Genomic DNA, 19288 nt, shown 5'->3' with positions numbered 1-19288 from the left:
GTTAATACCCAGGGATACTTTTCGATACGGTCATCCACCGAATCCGGATTTTTTTTTTGCTTCAGAATTCCCCATCATTGGTGTTGACATGTTTCGCAAGTGAATTAGGAACTAGGAACGTGTTTAGTCTGGCATTTTTTCCACACCACTCGCGTTACTCGCATTCCTGGAGTTTTGGTTTCTGTTTTTTTAGCCACTCAAGTCTCGCAAGCGAAAAAAAACAACCAAACGCTAAATGAACTGGAAAACTTAACTTTAAATAGAAGCCTAATGGAGAGGAGAAAGAACAAGATTCTACGCTGATAAATTCCTTCTAAGCGGGTGCATTTTTAAGTGTTTTACTATGTAAAAACTTCGGATTAATATTTAATTTTTTATTACTATTTTTGTAGAAGACGCATACATTTTTATTACAAACCAGTTTAAATACTTTCTTATTAACATCTTGTCATATACACATTACGATTAGTGTAAGAATATCACGAGTTTCTTACTGAATTGTTTTTTTTACAGTGCGTTTTATTCCCTGAATTTTTACCATAGTTTGTGGTAATATTTTACTTTCCTTCTTCGTTCTTTAAATGTGTCTTTAATGTGTTTACTAAAGTAACAGAATGAGAAATAAACTTTTACACCGAATTTTCTCATGTGTTTCAATCCAATTTGTCAAAATATAATGTAAAATGGATGTTGTTTTCACGTCAAACAATGAAATGATTTGTGATAGACGGGTTCCGAATATCTAAAAATGGATTAATCAACACATCTCCATCAGATTTTGTGATGCACCATCTTTCCTTTTGTGCGACAGTCAGTCAATCAGTCAATCAGTCAGTCAAGTGAGAGTGTTTTCACAAAGACATATCTCTACCTGGTATTTGGCAGCGTCAGTTTCCTCAAACAGAAGAATATAAATTAGATAAATTGGAGGCAAATGTTAAAGTGAAATTGTTGTCGGAACCTGTCAAGTGAATGGTTTTACGACAAAACATTTGCTCTAATCTTCTTTCAATCGTTAAGTTCGTTCGCTCCCTGACACTTGTTGATACCATGCTGCGAACAAGAATCGGTATCTTATCATTACTTATTCTATCTAGATCCAACGATTTACCAATCAAGTTGATTGCTGCTAACGCGTCGCTGATGTACCTTTATGATGTGCTCATCCAGATGTGAAATGGTACAGAAGCGTGCGTCACACTGCTTACATTTGATTGTTTTGTAACGATCGATTACATTGCTTTCGTTAACCTCTTCCGGACCCGTTTTTGTGAGCCGATTCTTTATAATATCTACATTTGAGTGTGATGCAAAGGCATCCGGTGGACGCAGTATGATCGGATGTTGGCCAATCATAATGCCCACCGATAGGTTATTATTCATACCGGATCTGAATAGATACGGATTCGATACTGGTGGCTTAGTTTTAGGCGATCCAGACGAACCACTGTCGCTAAGCGAATCGAGTTCAATTCGTTCGTAAGGAGCTTTTCTGCCCATGATCGGTCCTGCCACACCGTCCGTCGTGTCGACCTGTTCGCCAGCACCTTCATCTTCGTCCAGCTCACCATCGTACGACAGAACCAATCGGTAGCACTTTCGCACCGTAAACACAGCTCGTCGGATAAACTCAAAGGCGGAAATTGCACTTTGCTCGCGCAGGAACATTATGTGGTACAGCGCACGTATCGCCTCGGTAAGCTTGTACAGCAAACACTCAGTCAAATGTTCGGCATACGTTTCCGAAAACATGAATCGCTTCCGACAGGCGAAACATTTCTTTTCCTTGTAATCCTCCGGCAGTGTAAACGTCACGCCGTGCTCCTGCAACCCTTCCAGATCCATCACGTCATCCTCAATGAATTCTTTCTCGCGGTAACCGAACAATCCACTGCTAGGTTCATCCATATCGCCCAGCAAATTGTCCATGTCTTCCTCCACATTGTTGTTCGGTGGTTTGGCCACGAATCGATGCATGATGGCGGTCTTCTTCGTCGCCTGTTTTACGACGCTACGTGCAATTGCCGCGTTGGTAAGATTTACCGATCGATACCCCGTCCCATCTTCGGTAGATATGATTTCATTGCGCTCTATCATATGTTCACTATCTGCCGCTGACTTCTTGCTTTCCGGTCTGAGATTCGATAGGTATTTAGCAGTCAGCAGACCGGCAATATTGTCGATCGCTTGGCGGCGGAAAGTATACGCGTGCTTAAGGTATGAAATGCACACGACGCAAATTCTCTTCGGTAAGCCATCATCTTGCGTTATCTGCAAACAAAAAGGAAGAAGGAATTATATTTCACATTCCGCAACGTTACATCCGACCAAACGTTTCTCACCTCAACGCCGGTAACTTCCGCAATCAACATAAAAATGGGCTGCTTCCAGCGTGCATACTCGCGATAGTGTGCGTGGCAGTACGCCGGTATGCGACCGAAAATACTGTGCGATCCGGGAGAGGAGCAGATACGGCAGAGCGTATCCATATTGTTTATGCTATCCATCCGGCCAAGTGGATGTATCCCGTTTCGTACTTCCGTTGTTCTGCTGCTTCGTTGTTCGTAACCACTGCCGGACAATCACCACTCAGGGATTACGATTTCGCACAAACACAAAACACCTCAACGATGAAAACAAGTACGTTACAACAGCAAGAACACTACTTGTTGCACACTATGGTAGCAGACAATCGTTATTTTAAACAGTTAACACACGAATTCATTGCAACGCAAAGAATTTCTCACAAACTGACCATTTTCAGTTCGTAGATCTAGAAAAGTGAAAACTATCACCAATCTGAAATACGAATATCGGCGAACTACTTTGACAGCTACCGATACGTCTCGGTTTACAACTGTTCGGGTTCAGGAGTTCAAAATGTAAACAGAGAACCCAAGCAACGAAATTTCACTGTATCCAAACAACAAACATCACCATGCAACTTAAGCGCTGTTTAGACGTTGTGCACTGCCAAACGCGAATGAACCGAGACAATTCGCTTCTACTTAAGTACATATAAGTAAAAAATAGGAAAATGTTAATAACTTTACTCTTTCTACAAATTCAAGAATGATTCACTATTTACTTATCCCTGAAATGAAGCAATCCATGGTGATTCGGAATGTTCGCTTTGTTCATGACACTCTGATTCATCACACTCTGATTTATATTGGTGTTACTTTATTGAAATTTTCGTAAATCTTCAACTATGTAAAACTAACCTATGGAATGCACATTTTCGCCCGATCCTGTCTTTTCATCCTGATCATTATCTACGTAACATTTCGGTTTTGAACACTTTGAAATCCTATTCGTTTCCGCATATCGCACAGGATTAATTTTTCTTTCTTTCTTTTTTATCCTTCCACGGAATGGCTATTCCACTTGCTTGCTTGTCGTTTACTGATGCTGAAGAATTCAAAGCTTCTCCCTGAACGTAGTTGAGCAACTGGTTGTTAACATTAGGATTGTTCAAGTTTGCATGCGCAGCATTCTTAGAGCCTTCGAAACCATTTCATTTGGGGATGAAAAACACACAGCACATGTACTGCCCAGCATATCATTTTGAAGGTAAATATAACATGTTTGCAGTAAGGCAAAAATTGGCTAACAATATCGATAAATGCTCACTTGCCACATCCTCTAAGTAATATGCTGCTGATTGCTGATCTCGTTTACAAAACGAAACGATTCAAAAAGAATGGTTGATTTTAAATGATTGCTTCTTTTTTGTTTTGCTTCCATGAAATGATGATAAAACTTGTGAATATAAACTACTTCATTTACATTATAACACATTCGTTTAAAGGGTTGTAAATATCATTAAATCGTACACATGTGCTTGGTAAGTAACGATCGTTGCAATGCACTCAATTCGAACGATTAAACAAATGCTTAACGCTAACTAACAATGGAAAGGACCGCGGGTTAAAGACATGTGAGGTGACCCTCGTAACGATCAACGATAGAATGCTTAACGATAAAACACTAGCGGTTAAAGGTCGGGACAACGTGGGTGGTGCCGTAATTCTCCTAACACTCAATTTACACTTGCACAATATTTTTATGCAAACAAATCATATTACAAGCACACCAATTGTTTCATTTTTGTTCGTTAACTGATTTTAAAATTTTATAAAAAAAACTTTAAACTTTCTAACCTTTTCTAATATCAGAACATACAACTGACTGTGGGGTTAACTTGATGCATTGTACACTACTGCTGCTTAAGATACAGGTCAATATTTTTTTGTAGAATTATTTTTCTTTTAAATTGTGATAATATCCAGATGGGTAGCTCTAGGAAGCTTAAATACGAACTTGAAAAGTTGATTGAGAAAACAAGACAGATAACAACGGGTTTAACCAGAAAAACGTTTTAACAATGGTAATATTGGCGCCTAGCAACAACTAAAAAATATATATAGATCTATAAAGATTATAAAAAAACACACGCACTCAAACATTAACAAATAAATTACAAAATATGCTCAAACAGCACTACACGAAAGTTTGATACACTTACACGATGGTTGCATTACTATTTCTGTTAACTCACTAACTTTTTTTCCTAGAACAGCGTTGCACTATGTGCATTTGCTCATTCTTTACCTCTGCACACATCATAAGCACACTCTTTCTTTCTCTTTACTATTACTACGTGCTTTCCTATTCCTGTTTCTAGTGGTGGTATATATCCTTTCGCCGCCATGATCAGCCTTCTCGTTTACGTTTTTAGTTTTAATAGCTTTTGAGCGTTATAATGAGCAAAATGGTTGATTCGGTCGACGCTGTGCAGATGCATTAAATACAGCTTTCTCGGGTGCTCTGCTCGTTTAACGTGCCTTTTCACATCAACTGCAAAGATTCTGGTCTTACAATGTACACTAGAGGATAGGGTACAAACGCGTCGCTACACAACTTACTTCACTAGCTTTGATTTGCTTGTCTTGGTTAGGATATGATCGAGCTTGCTACTGATAACAGGAAAGACACGCGTAATCAACCATCTGTTAGGATGTATTAAACGAAACGTTACTGTGTTTATTCCCTGTTTCGAGCAGCGATCAAACTTAGCGACTTAATAAGATTTTAATTATAACATCTCTTCGAGTAACGCGATTAAACACTAACCTATTGCAGGATGCATTTTACCTAAAGGATGTTGGTATGCTCAATGAACGAAAATGGAGTTTCGAGTTCAAAAGTTTCCTCCCATCTGGGGGTTGCGTGGCATTTTTTTTTCGCGTGGATGAAAAATTATGGACAAACGATCGTTTTTCTCCATTTCAAACTATGAACAGCTCCACGTATTGATTCGGTATAAGCGATGGTGTCAGGATGCTTGGTGCTGTCGCAACCAGCTTATCATGATGATGGTGCGTAAGCGGATGCGGATGATGATGATGGTGATGATGGTGATGAGGAGGATGGTGTGGCAGGTGAGGATGTGGCTCATAGAACGTAGTGCCGGTTGTTCCCGGTGGGCTGGCCGTTCCCATCAGTGGAGCAGCATGTGGGAAGTGAACCGACGGTGGTGGGATTGCTTGAATCGGTGAAAGCTGTGAACCGGGATATGCTCCTGCCAGTCCACCGGTTGGTGTGGTGACCGCAGGAATCGCGAGCGGTTGTGAGCTGGTTGCGGCAAGCGGTAGGTTTAGGAGAGATGCCGACGGTGGTGGTGGTGGTGGTGACGTACGGATCGTTGTTGTGCCACCGCCATGTCGTTGCGACGTTCCAGAGGAAACGCTCGTGACGGATCCGGAGCTGGAGCATCCACCGGTCGGTGAAAGTAGTGGCGGCGATGATGATTGTGAGGTGGACGATTCACCACTTGATGATCCTGCTGTACCGGCAGTTCGCGGTGGCACCGTTACGAGCGACATAGGCGGATTGTTACGTTGTTGGTTGCGTTGATCGGGACTGAGTGCAAGCTGTTGGACGGGGAAAGAACATAGTAGTTTGCTTCATGTTTGAATGATCCATCTTATCGGTTTTCAATAATTTTCTTCTTTCACCTACCATCGTCGGTTGTGCGTGACTGTGGGTGGGAATGCCCGCCGTTTGATGGGCCGCCGGTCCAAGATGATGGGGTGTACCGGGCGGCGCCGTGCTGTAATAAGTCGTCGGCGAAACCGGTGGACTTGGATAGCCCCAGTAGAGAATCGGTTGCGGATAGAAGGCGGCATGCCGCGGTGGTGGCAATACGGCTGAAGGCGGATGTCCGAACGGAGCGTATCCACCGAACGGAGCACCAACTATTGTACCTCCTACAGGGCGGGGGAGAAACAAAGAAAGTTACATTAAAACATGCGCTTGCAAGACCTGCAAAACATAATGATTAAACAAACGAGTTACAAAACTTAGAGGTAACAGAGCAAAAATTTAACAATCTAGCAACAAAATAATAAATTATAAAAATAAAGAAAAAAAAAACAATAAATTGTAAAGGGTCGTACAGGAAAAACGGGTCAATAACGTCATATGGGGTGGGGTGGTCAAGAAATGGTTCTGCTAGGACATTTTTAACATCATTGTGTTACTGCTGCTCGAGTCTGTTTATTATGGGGTTCTGTTAATAGATCTTGAGTCTTGAGAGAAAGTTAATTTGGTTCAAGGTGGTTTATATTAGAGTGACCATTTTTTTTAGATTGTTATTTGATTACTGTTAAACTTATTGCGGTTACGTATTTTCCGTTATCATAATTGCGATCTTCACTTAAAATTTTTCAATTTCGAAATTACGCGTGCAAAAGTCATCTTTAGTAATTAAACATATAAACGCTTCAGACTGAACAACTACAACAGAAAATAAAATGCTTAAAGAAAATGTAAAAACATGCCTTAAAGTACAAATAAAAAAGATAATACAAACAGTACAACAACAAATGAAAAACAAAAATCAACGATACGCAAAACAAATAGTATTGCTGTGTTTGGCAGTGCAAATCACAAAAATGAGATGGAAAATTAAAAACATACAAAAACATTAAACACATAAACATATAAAATAAAACGGTAGCATAGGAAGGGTTTGTTAGAGGCAGGGCAAGAGAAGAAAGGTACAGAAAGATGGGAAGGAAGTATTAGGATGAAAAACGAATACTAAATTAATAAATAAATAAAACTGATTTCGTAACACTCACCGTAAGAAATGCAAAAAAAAAGTACATTTTGAAAGGATATATGATTACCGGTTCTTTAATGAGCTTTAAGTAATGCCTTGCTCCGTACACAGTGTACCCACCACAAACCACCAAACGTATAATATGTAAGGAGTAGTATAGCACGTCAACAATCGGCATTTCCACTAGTGCACAGCCAGCTAGCCACGAGCCCAACAACGTCCGCCGTCCACCGTTTTGTGTGTGTGAGAGAGAGATGTTGCGGTCAGGATGAAGTTTCTACTGTATATATGCATTTATGTTGTCTGTCCTTCCACAGTCCTTCCTCGACCGCGTCCGGACACCATCGCCGCACATACACATTTTGCACAAAACGGGAAATCTTTTTTAGGAGCTTTGCCCGCTTATTAGAAGAGATGCACCGAGGAAAAGACAACACAGAAGAAGACAGATAGCGAAGAGAAAGAGAGAGAAAAAGAGAGAAAGAATCGCACTTTTCCAACCGGAAACCCAAGACAATAGCCAGGTACGCATGATTACGACGTTCTGTAGAACAGAATGAACAGGACGGTGACAAAACTACGCATATACTCCCTGTTTCCGACCGATAGCAGACAAATCCGAACAGCGAGAGATAATAAATCTGATTAATAATAATTTTGTGAATATGTATAAAAATTCAAGTAATTTACAAAGATTCAAAAAATCTCCAAAAACACAAGTCATCTTCAACGACTCATTAATTTCCAAAGGTTAAAGATTTAATGGCTTCTTAATCTGTCCTGCGACATTCATTTCTTTTTAGGTGTTTATGAGTCGAGAGATTAAAAAATAAGTACCAAATGAACAGGAGTGCAGACATACACTTTTTGGGGTCACAATCCTCGTAACCATGCTCACACCGTACGGTAGATCAGATCAGTGGGTTAGCAGAAAGACATTGACATTGTTGCGTGTTATGTTACGCGAACCTTAGTTTTGCATTGCAGCGCATTTTCACAAATGTTTTGGGCGTTGGTCTTCTTTAATGGAAAGGCGTTTTAATGCGTAGCGTGTAGAACGATAACTGATCATAACAAATCACCAGAAAACCTTTTTCCTTCCTTCGAAGCAAACTAGTGGAACTAAACAAATATGAATGGACGAGTTATAGAGTACCGACAACAGACCATAGTGAACCATCCGAGAAAATTACAGACAATAGAATCATTTGCAGTTTTTTAAACAATACGTAATGGCGATACAGCATTTACTCATTCACTAAGTTGCACTTTTACATTACCACTAGAAAAGTATTAAATCACCACTTTAAATGTCTTTTTCTTTAACCAGACGAGACGATACAGAACACTACGATACCGGCAACAACGACAAGAAAGGCAAATTATTACTCGAAAAAAAGCATACACTTCTCACATGTATTCGACATTTGACCTTAGACAAGCCGTTCCATTTTTACCATAATTTTAATGTAGATTATAACAGGTTATATGTGCGTCCCTTATTAGCATAATTCTTTCCTCAGATTATATTGCATTTAAAGACAACCGGCAGTACGGAGCTGATAGACACAGAAGAAGAAGTGTAAAAGTGTACAAGACAATAGAGTGAGAAAAAGCAAAAAGGAAGGAACACGAACAGTACACCCAATTTCGGACAAAACAACTCCTGCCACTGCCAGCAGTGTTATCGTGATGTATGAAGGCTAAAAAGTTTCAAGCATATTCATGTACTAAAACGATGTCAATAATGTACAGGGTTCGATTTGTTTGCATTTGCATTGGTGAACAATAAATCAACTAAAATGGTAAAAAAAAATCTTTTAAAAACTAATATTTATAAATATATCCAACCAATGCCACACCATACAAACAAAAGAGAATAAAGTGAAACATGTAAATTCTAAAATAACTACAAACAAAACGAACCCGAAATCACCAAACATAACGACACACATGAATATGCTTATTTACAATAACAAAAGGAAACATCACGAGATGGGAATAAAGAAAAAACAAGAACGGAAAAATAATAAAAGATGTCATAGTGTAAAAGTAAGAAAAGAGAGAAACTTGTTTATAAGAAAACAAAAGAGGTGAAAAGAAAAGAAACAACAGTAACCTACAATTAATGGTAGTAACGAAGAATCAAACACGACCGTTAGGGACTTTTAACCAAGTGGAAGAAAATAAACAAAACGTTCACTTATATTAATTGTCGTTGATCTTAACAAAAACTAAGATAGATTAATTGTGTATTCATCTCAAAACAAAGGGTTCCACCTATTATAATATTAAAATTACATCTATTCCTCCCGCAAGTGAGTGAGCACTGTTCGTTTATATTGCTATATAACTAACAGCAGATAGCATTTAAATGATTGGCGGTGCACGGATTTTAATTGTTTAAATTGATTTCCACTTTTTTCGTTTTAGTGTGGCCTTATAAGCTTAGATGGTGTATGTTTTTGCTGTGTGTTGTGTGTGTCACGATGGTGCAAAGACCGATCCGTTTAAGAACGATGTGTTAACGGGTAGTATTACTTTTAAACATTCACTATTGGCCACCCCAAAACGCATTATATGTTGTGTGTGTTTTGTTTATATGCCAGTAAGAACAGCGATAAAAGAAGAATTAAGAGCAATCTGCACATCAGAATAGTTTCCATATCGTATAAGAAAAGAAAAGCTTTAAAAACTCTACAATACAAAGGCAACACAAGAAGTTAGTCCAGATGGGTATGTTCTTGTGTACGCAACACTTTAAATGTGCCTATTTTTAACATTTCACCACCATATATGTATACGCTGCATGAATCGTTCATAAGTTACCAAATTTAAACCAATTATACAACAATAAAGACATTTAAACGTTTCACAAACAGACCTTACTAACAACATTTGCGAACGACCGAAACACCACACAGTACAGAAAGAAGAAGCCACTCTCAAATAGCGCTAGACTATTTTCCTTTAACTATAACTAGGTCCGTGAGTTACTCTAGAACATTTAGATGTGTGTAAAATATCGTGCCGAAAAATAATTCACTTATTACTAGGTAAATTAGCATGCCTAATGGACGTTTTTAAAAAAGGAATTTAACCTGCTCGAGGTGTTGTTTGTTAGTGCTATAACATGATGATAATGGTAAACAAAGAAGAAAAAAAAACAAAACGATCGGCTTCCGGTCGCCATTTGCAAAACAAAAAAAAACCCTGCCGCATGTTTACCACTATATTTACGATTAATGGAATGTATTATTATTAATATTATTATTATTACTATTATTATTGTTATTATTACTTCACCTGGCGTTTTCGATAATGAGTTATTCTGTGGTCACCCGTTCTAGGTGTTGAAGAAAAGCGATCACAGCGTAATGCAGTTATCCATCCAATTTTACGTGTCTAGTAGCGTATTGGTTCCTCTTTCTAACACTTCTATGTATATGTATAATTGTTTTTTTTATGCTTTTAGCGCAATTATATGATTTAAAGCTAGAAAAAAATAATGGATTTTCAATGCTCATCTCACTTGTAACTATTATTAGCCCCGGCATATGAACAAGTGTATGTTGTAAATTAAGAAAAGAAAACAAATAAACTTAAATTGTGCTTTCGATTAGTGTTATAAGAACGTAGTGATGGAATGAAGCTAGTAAGTCAGCACATTGTTTCGTTTCTTAATCTTCTAAGAACCACAAATGCAAATTACAACCAACTTTGCTTGCTATTTTATGCATAGTTACACCGTACCAGGATGAAAGACTTGGCGACACACGAACCTTTTTTCTTGTTTTTTTTTGCAAATCTACTACACATTACACAACGTTCAAATGTCCTATGCGTTTTATGAAGCTCCTCTTTCCTTACACTAAAAAAGCCCATTTTTATATTGCTCTATATGGGATCGATCAGCCGGGGGAATGTTTATGCTAATGGGTGTGGGTTTTTATGTTTTGTTTTGTTTTCCCCCAACCAATTTCGATCACTATTAAGTCTAGTTACCTCGTGTACTTCACCTCCCGTTTTTTTTTGCTTTCTACTCGCAACTTGCTTGTGTCACACACACACGTAAACGCACACATAATATGTAGTGTAAATGTTAAACAGGAAACGTACTGGTGGCTGCACCGACCCAACACCGTATTTAACCCCGTGTACCTGGTTCCGCATCCGCATTCCTGACCCCACCTATTACACCCTCCTCTCGTAAGGATTCATCCCTCCCACGTTTCGCTACACGTATTTAAATTTGCATACCCACTGCTCACATACACAGGATAATATTAGCCAATTACTTTACACAACGGCTCATTTGCAATCATTTGTTGGACGTATGTGTTTGTGTGTGAATGATCAGTTGATTGGAAGGAAATGAAGGAATTGTAAGGAATGTGTGTTTGTGTGTATGGAATGGAAGAAGGCGAACCGTCTTATCACTATGGAATGCGTCTTTCTATGCATTGAGTAAGTGTAAAATGGACTAAAGGAAAGGAAACGGCTGGAGAGAATAATGGGAAGGGGAAAAAACATTACCGGAAGGATCAATTTTATGGTAATACAGGGAAAAAATTCACGAAATAGTACACTATACCAGCGTACGGTGTTCCATTTACGATCACCAACCAGTCAACCCAAATCCACCCTAAATCCATTTTCCATATCTTTCCTTACAAACAAAACAAGCAAAGTGTAACGAGAGCGGCACAGAAATACCCGGAAGGAAAGAGGGAATGAAAGAGGGAAAATTTAAAGAAAAACCAATACACAAACACAGGACACAGTTTAGTGTTCCGCGAGAGTAAAAGTGTAAACGGAAGGGCGGATATAACAGCTAACAAAAGTAAACATGGAAGTAATGGTTCTACATGATTGTTTCAACCCATTTAACGATTCCCGGTTGGTGTATCGGATTGCTTTCGGATTACCGCACCACAATGCCAATCCGATCGGAGCGCAGCACACAGCAGAAGCAACAGCAAACGCGCCACAATTCTTCTACGCTAAACAACTCAACCATCTGTTGATAGGTTGGCGTGTTAAGGCAATGTATGTTTAAATCATTATTTAACAATATAAGTACTTTTAGTAGCATCTCCATTAAGTAGGTAAAAGATTTACCACAGTGTAATCATTCACTTTTGTATAGGTACTGATGAAGGCACTGGTCCATGCAACAGTATCTACAAGGACACGGAATGTGAAAATTGTAACAAAATAAAAAAAATCGTTGCACACACTTTCTCGTCTACTACTAACACTAAAGGATTCTCTAAAATAAACAATAAAATTTTAGTATTCTCAGCATGGGCCCGTTCACTATTGATAAAAAAGTATCAACGGAACGCAATCAGCCTTTTTAAAACAATCCGCTTCATATGTGCGGATGGTAGTACGGTGCGTACAATGCAACGGAAGCTGCCGCTGCTGCAGCAGCTGCAGCCGCACCCTGTGTCGGGGTACCATGGAAAGGACGTTTGCTACCGGCACTAGTCGCTAGCGTAGACTGATCACCGCGGAATGCACTATCGTACGATCGTTTCGATGGAAGCATACCGGCGGCAGCCGATTGTGAAGCGGCCGCTGCTGCCATCGCTTGCATCGCGTGATGTTGCGACGATGGATGATGCACCAGACCGGCAGCAGAAGCATGATGCGATAGCGAACTGCCCGCACCAGAAGCGGTTGCACCTGCATGACCAATGCCACCGCCGAAGTGATGAAATTGGTTAAATGCAGCGGCATGATGGGCGGCAGCCGCTGTATGTTGCGGCGCCATCAAACCCATCGGTATGCCACCGTTGGAGGCAAGCATCTGCCGGTGCATAAAGTACAGCGGATGGTACTGCGCGGCAAGCGGACCAGCCGGATGTCCTCCTGCTAGATGGGGTGGCAAACCGCCCGCACCGCTTGCTCCGGATGCGGCAGAAGCAGCACTTAAACCGGCCAATCCGGCAGCTGATCCATGCCCGAAGGCAAGCCCACCAGCATTACCGGCACCGGTGACCGAGGGTGGCAAACCACCGCTACTAGCTGTAACGTACGTTGGTGTACCGGCCACAGCACTGCCCGGTTGTGAAACGCTCAACGATGTAGCAGAGCTGGTCGGTGGACCTGCTACGTACATGCCTAGATTCTGAAGCATCAGCTGTTCCTGCTGATGTTGCTGATGCTGGGCGGCGGCCGCTTGGCGCGCCAGCAGATTGTGCTGCGCAATGTACTGTGCTTGCTGCTGTGCGAGCAGCTGATGGTTCGGCGGCGGTACCGAGAGAGCCAGCGGAGATGGAATCGGTAGCGGAATTTGGGAAAGTGAGAGCGTCTGCGGGGATTGTGTCGGTGGCTGTGTGGCCGCTGTCGGTAACATACCCGGTGAGAGGAGCGACGGTTTGGAGAGACTGGCCGGCTGCTGGAAGCCACCGTTCAGCACCATGTTCATGTCATCGCCGGAACACTGGAACACCTCGATGTAGCGCTGCTTCTTGCCGAACATCATGTTCTTGTGGTGTTTCTGTTGGGCCGACTGGTAGGCGGCCGTTTCCGAATCCATCTGTATGAATGCTTCACCATTGAACTGACCCTGCGGAGAGAAAATAACAACAAAAGATATGCCAAAACGACAAGGTTCCAATATCGGTTCCAATAAAAATAAAATTACACACACTAACTAAATAATCACGAATGAGTTAATATAGCTCATGAGTTAGAGTTCTTTCCCTAACTCCAAAGTGAGTTGCTTGAACTCACCAATACCAAATTAGGAAGCAAGTCGCAGTGTATCAAAAAAGGAAATAGTAGTTAAAGAAGATAAGAGTAATTCTTCAAAGCATCAGTTCAAGAGTTAACTCTTTAACTCACTCGTAACTCACTCACTCCGAGTCAATTCATCTGTGTGAGTTATTATTCCCACCAGAAGTTGATATCTCGCAAAGTCTATGATTCTTCGTCTTACCTGAGCGTTATACACCAGATGTACTCCCTGGTACACGATGTGATTAGCAAAGTCGTCCAGGAAGTGTAGAATATGTTCCACCTTCGCCTCATAAGGAAGTCCGCGTAACCGGATACAGTTCTTCTCGATACCGCTAGTGATGACGTGCTGGGGTAATAGCTGCATCTGGACTTGCGGTAACTGTGCAATCAATGGTGGCTGCGGTGGTTCGTAGGTCTTCGGATCCATTGATCGGTTCAAAACCTGCGTTCGGCAAATAAGTACATCATTAAAACATTGTGCTAGCAGCAAAACATATCACTACGAAAGGTGTTTCCTAATTGTACATTATATTATCTGTCTTTTTTGTTAATGTTTCTTACCGTATTCACTGTTTGATCAATCCACAGTTTAATATGATAGCAGAAAAAGGACATTTGTTTTCAAGCGTTACATTCTCTCTTTCATACAATTTTTGATACAATAAAAAAATCCCTTGTATTATTACAAACCTGCTGTACTTCTGCCGTTGTCGAGCGAAACAGCTCAATGTAGCGTTGTCCGATTGATTCGCGATGTTTTGACAGTGCTTTGGACGCATCCGTATCCTGCTCGAAGAGAACGAACGCATCGCCGGTCGCCCGCCCGTCCGGCTTCTTTACAAACAGTATACCATCGGCACCATCCAGCACATTGCAACTGTTCTCACCGTTGGCGAAGAAGTCAAGCTACAAAAAGAAAGAATTACAATTCATTATCCTTTTAAACGACCAGAATTCTCGTTACTTACCACCTGCTTTGCAGTGCAATCGTATGGTAAACCTCGCATCCGAATGATTACTTGTGCGCCCTTCGATAGGAAGGCTTGCGCTTCATTGGATGCACCACCTGCGACGGCAAGGAAGTCTTCGCCGTTGGCTCGATACACCTGAAATAAGATTTTGAAGATTTTTATAAATTGTACTTCAAAAGGAAATTGTATGATGTGTCTGTATATATAAACTTACCTCGATGTATCGATTGCCGATGTGATGCTTGTGTCGTTTGAGTGCCATATCGCGATGTTCCTGTGACACAAAGCGTACCAATGCTTCACCGTTACGACGTCCTTGTGGCGATAAACAAAGAGCTACACCACCCCTGGAAATGATGACAAGAAATGGTTTTAGTTTACAGCCGTAGAAAGCTCTTTTGTGCTTGCCGTGCAAAAAATGACATGACACAGTTATTAATCATCATTTGTAGCTTGAAATCTAATCATTCATTTAGTGCGAAATATGCCCATCGAATCATCAAAATTGCCGGCAAGCAATTCTCCAAAGGTCTAAGTGTAGGTTTTAATGTTGTTTTTTGGTTTAGCCTATGGAACACAGTTACTATGTCTCAGCAAACTTTCCAACTACTATCAAAGTAGCGAATAATCCTACAACAAAACATACCGAGAACACGGGAGGCGACACGATCGGCTAGCCGGTGGTCGCGCCCAATGTCGAATAGGTCATGGATTTATCAATTGTTTTTCTTCCACAATCGTACAACACAACAGCTGACAAGCTGCCAAGGAGAAATCCCCGGTGGGGAGAATATTCGCTAGTGCTGGTAGCTTTGACGCCAGCAGAGTAATTTCAAATAATCATTCACGGTGCATGAACGTATTTACTGAGCATTAAAATCTGACCAATAATTCCCAACAACAGTAAGAAGGGTAGGTTAGACATTATTCAAATTTATGGCCAATAAATTTTGTGGGTTTTTTATAGCTAGATTGTACTTACTTTGCCACATTCAGTCCGCGGAAGAACTTGGCAATATCCTGATCGCTGCTCTGCCAGGGTAATCCACGAGCACGCACTATACACGTTCCATCTATTTCGTCATCGATCGAGCTGTGTTGAGAGGGAAATTAAATGAAGGTAAGGAAAATATTACAATACAACACAATCGAGATAATGTTCCTTAAATCTCTTATTTATCACATAACATAATTTATAAGTCCTCTGAGGTGGAACGACAATTTTCAACTCATTCTCATTAAAAGCACATTTAATGTACCTATTATGGAATCTTTACTGTGGAACGTTACGTAAAACTTTTGTCTCTTCCTCGTATAACAACTTTACAAAAGTTTGCAATAACTACACTATACTTAAATTTCCCTTTTAGAAACTAAAGCGCTTTTTTGTGTGTAAATGGAATGTGACGGAACCACGCACGTGTCTCCGAAACTAGGTGGAAACGTAATATTAACGAAGCAAAAATAGATCTTCCATGCGACTAGGCAAGCTCCTCAGTACGTTTGTTTGAACAGATTCAGTTTTTCAAACATCTTGAGCTGTTTTAACTAGCTGCAACATGTCCCCCACCTTCCAGTAATTTCACAGAAGCCATACATACATACATCTATTCCCATCCTATCACGACATGGCGGTGACAAACAACCCAGATTCTACCGATCATGGCTTCTGTGTCATGCAATCTGTGGCGCTGTAATGTTGTCGAACTTGTCGCCATCGAACCGGTAACGAAACGGCAGAGAAATGGATATAAAACCCCCTTCTATTAGCTACCTATCTGAATCTCGCCCCACTGCAACTGAACCAAACCACAGCTAAATTAGCGATTTGTGGTATCGATATGCTGTTTTTTTAATGCCATCGTTAGTGTCTGTCTTCCGGTGTATGATTTTCATCAAACATACCCTGTTCCGTGTGTCGTTCCGGAGGTATCGTGAGGCACTTCCATCATCATTTCAGCATGTGTAACTCATGTTTAGTACAAACAAAAAATAACATGGAAAAGATAAGTTTTGTCCAAAATGTCTGCTACAGAAGGCAGATGACAAACATTGCTAACTTTGGAAACATTTTCTCACTTGAGCTTGAACTGTGTTAGTCGTACGTGAAAGACCCAAAAGGCACGAACGGTCACACAGCAACTAGGCAAAACACATTGTATGTTTTATCAGCCTTGCAGCAAGCATTGGTGGAGTTGGAAACAGTACGCCACTATTAACTATCCGGTTTAACGATGCTCGTGGACAAAATGTCTGAAATGTTCCTGGACATGACATTGTCATACACCAGTATATTCGCGGATAAGGCAAAACATTAAATGGCGTTTTCTTTTTAAACAAAACATACTGTTATTAAGTACAAAGTCCTACACAACTTCAGCAAAAAAGTTTAAAAGGAAAATAATATGAATATTAACAAAAATGTCCTTTACTCGTCTAATTCTCTGGTAAAATGTAATTTTGTACTCCAATGTATCTTCTCTGGTACATTATACCGGCACCTCGCACAAACACCAACTTGATCAACATTGCATCACGCCTAACTGCAGTCGTGACAAATTGCCCATCGAACACATCATCCGCACGTTGGAGTTCCGAGTCTAGATACCTCAGACAGATGGGGGATTCTAGAACTGTGGAGATTGGCTATCGGAGACAAGGAGAATTATGTCTATCGGTCACAAGCAGGTGGAAAATTGATTCTTCATGCACACCACAGCCGAGATGGTGTTTGTGGCACTAGTGCTGGTATAATTAATAGTGTTCCGTTCCACCCTTTTCACCTTTGCACACCGGATACAAGCCTCTCCAGTATTTAGACAACTCGTGTTCTTACCATTAATTTCACGTAAAAACCACCGCTGTAGAATGCAAACAGCTCTTAGAACTGCTTGCCATCAACCAACGGAGAGAACAACCACGCACACATGTCATGCAGGTGCAATTTTACAGAGAAGGTCACTTACTCACGGTGAAACTTGTCCAATTTATCACCCTCCCAAATTGGCCCGCTGCACTGTTCCGTCTTTTCCCGCGAGCCGACAACAATCGCTTACCCGCGTTTTGGCTTATCACACCACAGAGCTTTATAGCTCACCAATAAATTGGTAATACAGACGATTCTCGTGGTATTGGTGAAATCCTATCGATACCCATAATCCGCTACACGGAGAGTTCGATAAGGGTTGCAGCAGGCAGGTGTAATTTGTGCCCTTAGCAGAAATGGCCGTTGGGCTACTTCTTTGCAGTTCCCCTTCAGGATCTCCGATTCCGTTCAACGACACATACACTGCTAGAGGACTTAATGGGATTGATTAAGTCGGTTTCGATCTCTTATCACGATGATAACACAAACACAGACACGCACTTTCGAAACTATTTATAGCAGATTAGAACGGAAAATTTATGTAAGAAGCAATACTGGAATACATAGCCTCAGACAGAGCACGAACACAGCGTTTCCCGTTTTCAATCCGTGCACAGTACGCGGGCCCGCCACTATCGGACGATCCCAATATTTGTTGTGTACTTCCAACTTCACTCTCACCGTATCTCTATCACATGTAATTCGATTAATACCACCGATCGGTCGGCAGCTAATCAGCAGCACTACGGGAAGAGTAACACCAACTGGAAAAGCAAGAAACCGACTCCGTACTTCAGTATGCCTATCCTCTCGCTCGCCGTTGTTAACGACACCCGAAGAAACATGGCACCAACTGCACCAGACCACGTTAGCAAGTGGCGTTAGCAGATTGCTTACACTGCGCTCTCTTACTAGCTCTCTCTCATTCTTTCTTGTGTTTGCCGGTGTTGTGCCCTACGTTTGAATTATTATGCCACGTCGATAAGCCTCATTACACTGTGACGACGACGGGGTAGGGAGTCGGGTTGGACTGTAGGTAGCACTTCTTCCGACAGAAACTGACCCTTTGACCAAATTGATCTCTGAATGACTGAGACACCTTCTCGACTTGATGGACTTGTGCACATCTGGGGTCCGCGTGTTTACTGATCGAAATTCTTACAACACCCAAAAAGTTCACAAATTCACCTAAAGGGGAAATTCAAAGTGCACTGAACTGTCCGATACCCAATGGCAATTTTTTTTGCAAACGTACACAATTTAATAGGACACCTGCAATTCGCCCATGAGTTGATGACACTTTACTGCAGGCATTTTTGTTTTTTTGGTTTAGAAGCACGTTTGCGCACCACAATACTTCCAACAGAACTCATTAAAGCCCGAGCACGGTATGACCGGGGCTTGACTACCTCAACCGACAAGTTGTCCAGACATTCGCAAGGTTCTCTCGGACAGGCCGATTGAAGTCAATAAACCGAAGTTAGACGACTCCGTCGGTCGTGATGCCGTGGAACCGTTGACATCGCATGTCGTTATTGAAGTTTCTGACTGATCGAATTACCTACCAACGAG

General features: G+C 41.0%; 2 protein-coding genes across 3 annotated transcripts in view; both read right to left on the bottom strand.

Moving 5' to 3' along the window:
* Positions 1 to 383: 383 nt before the first annotated feature.
* LOC125768177 (uncharacterized) lies at positions 384 to 2865 on the bottom strand. Its single transcript, XM_049435507.1, has 2 exons — positions 2343 to 2865; positions 384 to 2271 (listed from the first exon to the last, which is right to left on the bottom strand). Exons 1-2 carry the CDS (start codon positions 2505 to 2507, stop codon positions 1108 to 1110), a joined length of 1329 nt encoding a protein of 442 aa, XP_049291464.1. The 5' UTR covers positions 2508 to 2865; the 3' UTR covers positions 384 to 1107.
* A 301-nt stretch (positions 2866 to 3166) lies between these two features.
* Positions 3167 to 19288, bottom strand: part of LOC125768163 (RNA-binding protein fusilli) — a 68647-nt gene continuing 52525 nt past the window's right edge. Inside the window, exons 7-14 of one of the 2 annotated variants that reach the window (XM_049435475.1) lie at positions 15833 to 15943; positions 15065 to 15197; positions 14848 to 14985; positions 14570 to 14785; positions 14079 to 14321; positions 13496 to 13706; positions 6025 to 6272; positions 3167 to 5936 (exon numbers count right to left, since the gene is read on the bottom strand). In XM_049435475.1, coding sequence (XP_049291432.1) covers positions 5292 to 5936; positions 6025 to 6272; positions 13496 to 13706; positions 14079 to 14321; positions 14570 to 14785; positions 14848 to 14985; positions 15065 to 15197; positions 15833 to 15943 — 1945 coding nt within the window. In that variant the 3' untranslated portion in view covers positions 3167 to 5291. Of the gene's footprint in view, positions 5937 to 6024; positions 6273 to 9341; positions 13707 to 14078; positions 14322 to 14569; positions 14786 to 14847; positions 14986 to 15064; positions 15198 to 15832; positions 15944 to 19288 lie in introns of those variants that run through there. The other variant, XM_049435473.1, reaches the window with a different exon arrangement.

Source organism: Anopheles funestus, chromosome 3RL (assembly GCF_943734845.2).
Source record: "Anopheles funestus chromosome 3RL, idAnoFuneDA-416_04, whole genome shotgun sequence".
In the NCBI taxonomy this organism is placed as follows: domain Eukaryota; kingdom Metazoa; phylum Arthropoda; class Insecta; order Diptera; family Culicidae; genus Anopheles; species Anopheles funestus.
The sequence above is the reverse complement of the archived record's forward strand: the minus strand, read 5'-3'. Positions and strand labels throughout refer to the sequence as shown.

Coding starts and splice junctions, on each gene's coding strand:
- LOC125768177 (XM_049435507.1), bottom strand. CDS start 2,507: ATGGATAGCATAAACAATATGGATACGCTCTGCCGTATCTGCTCCTCT. Junction 2,272..2,342: donor CGGAAGTTACCGGCGTTGAG/GTGAGAAACGTT, acceptor TTTTGTTTGCAG/ATAACGCAAGATGATGGCTT.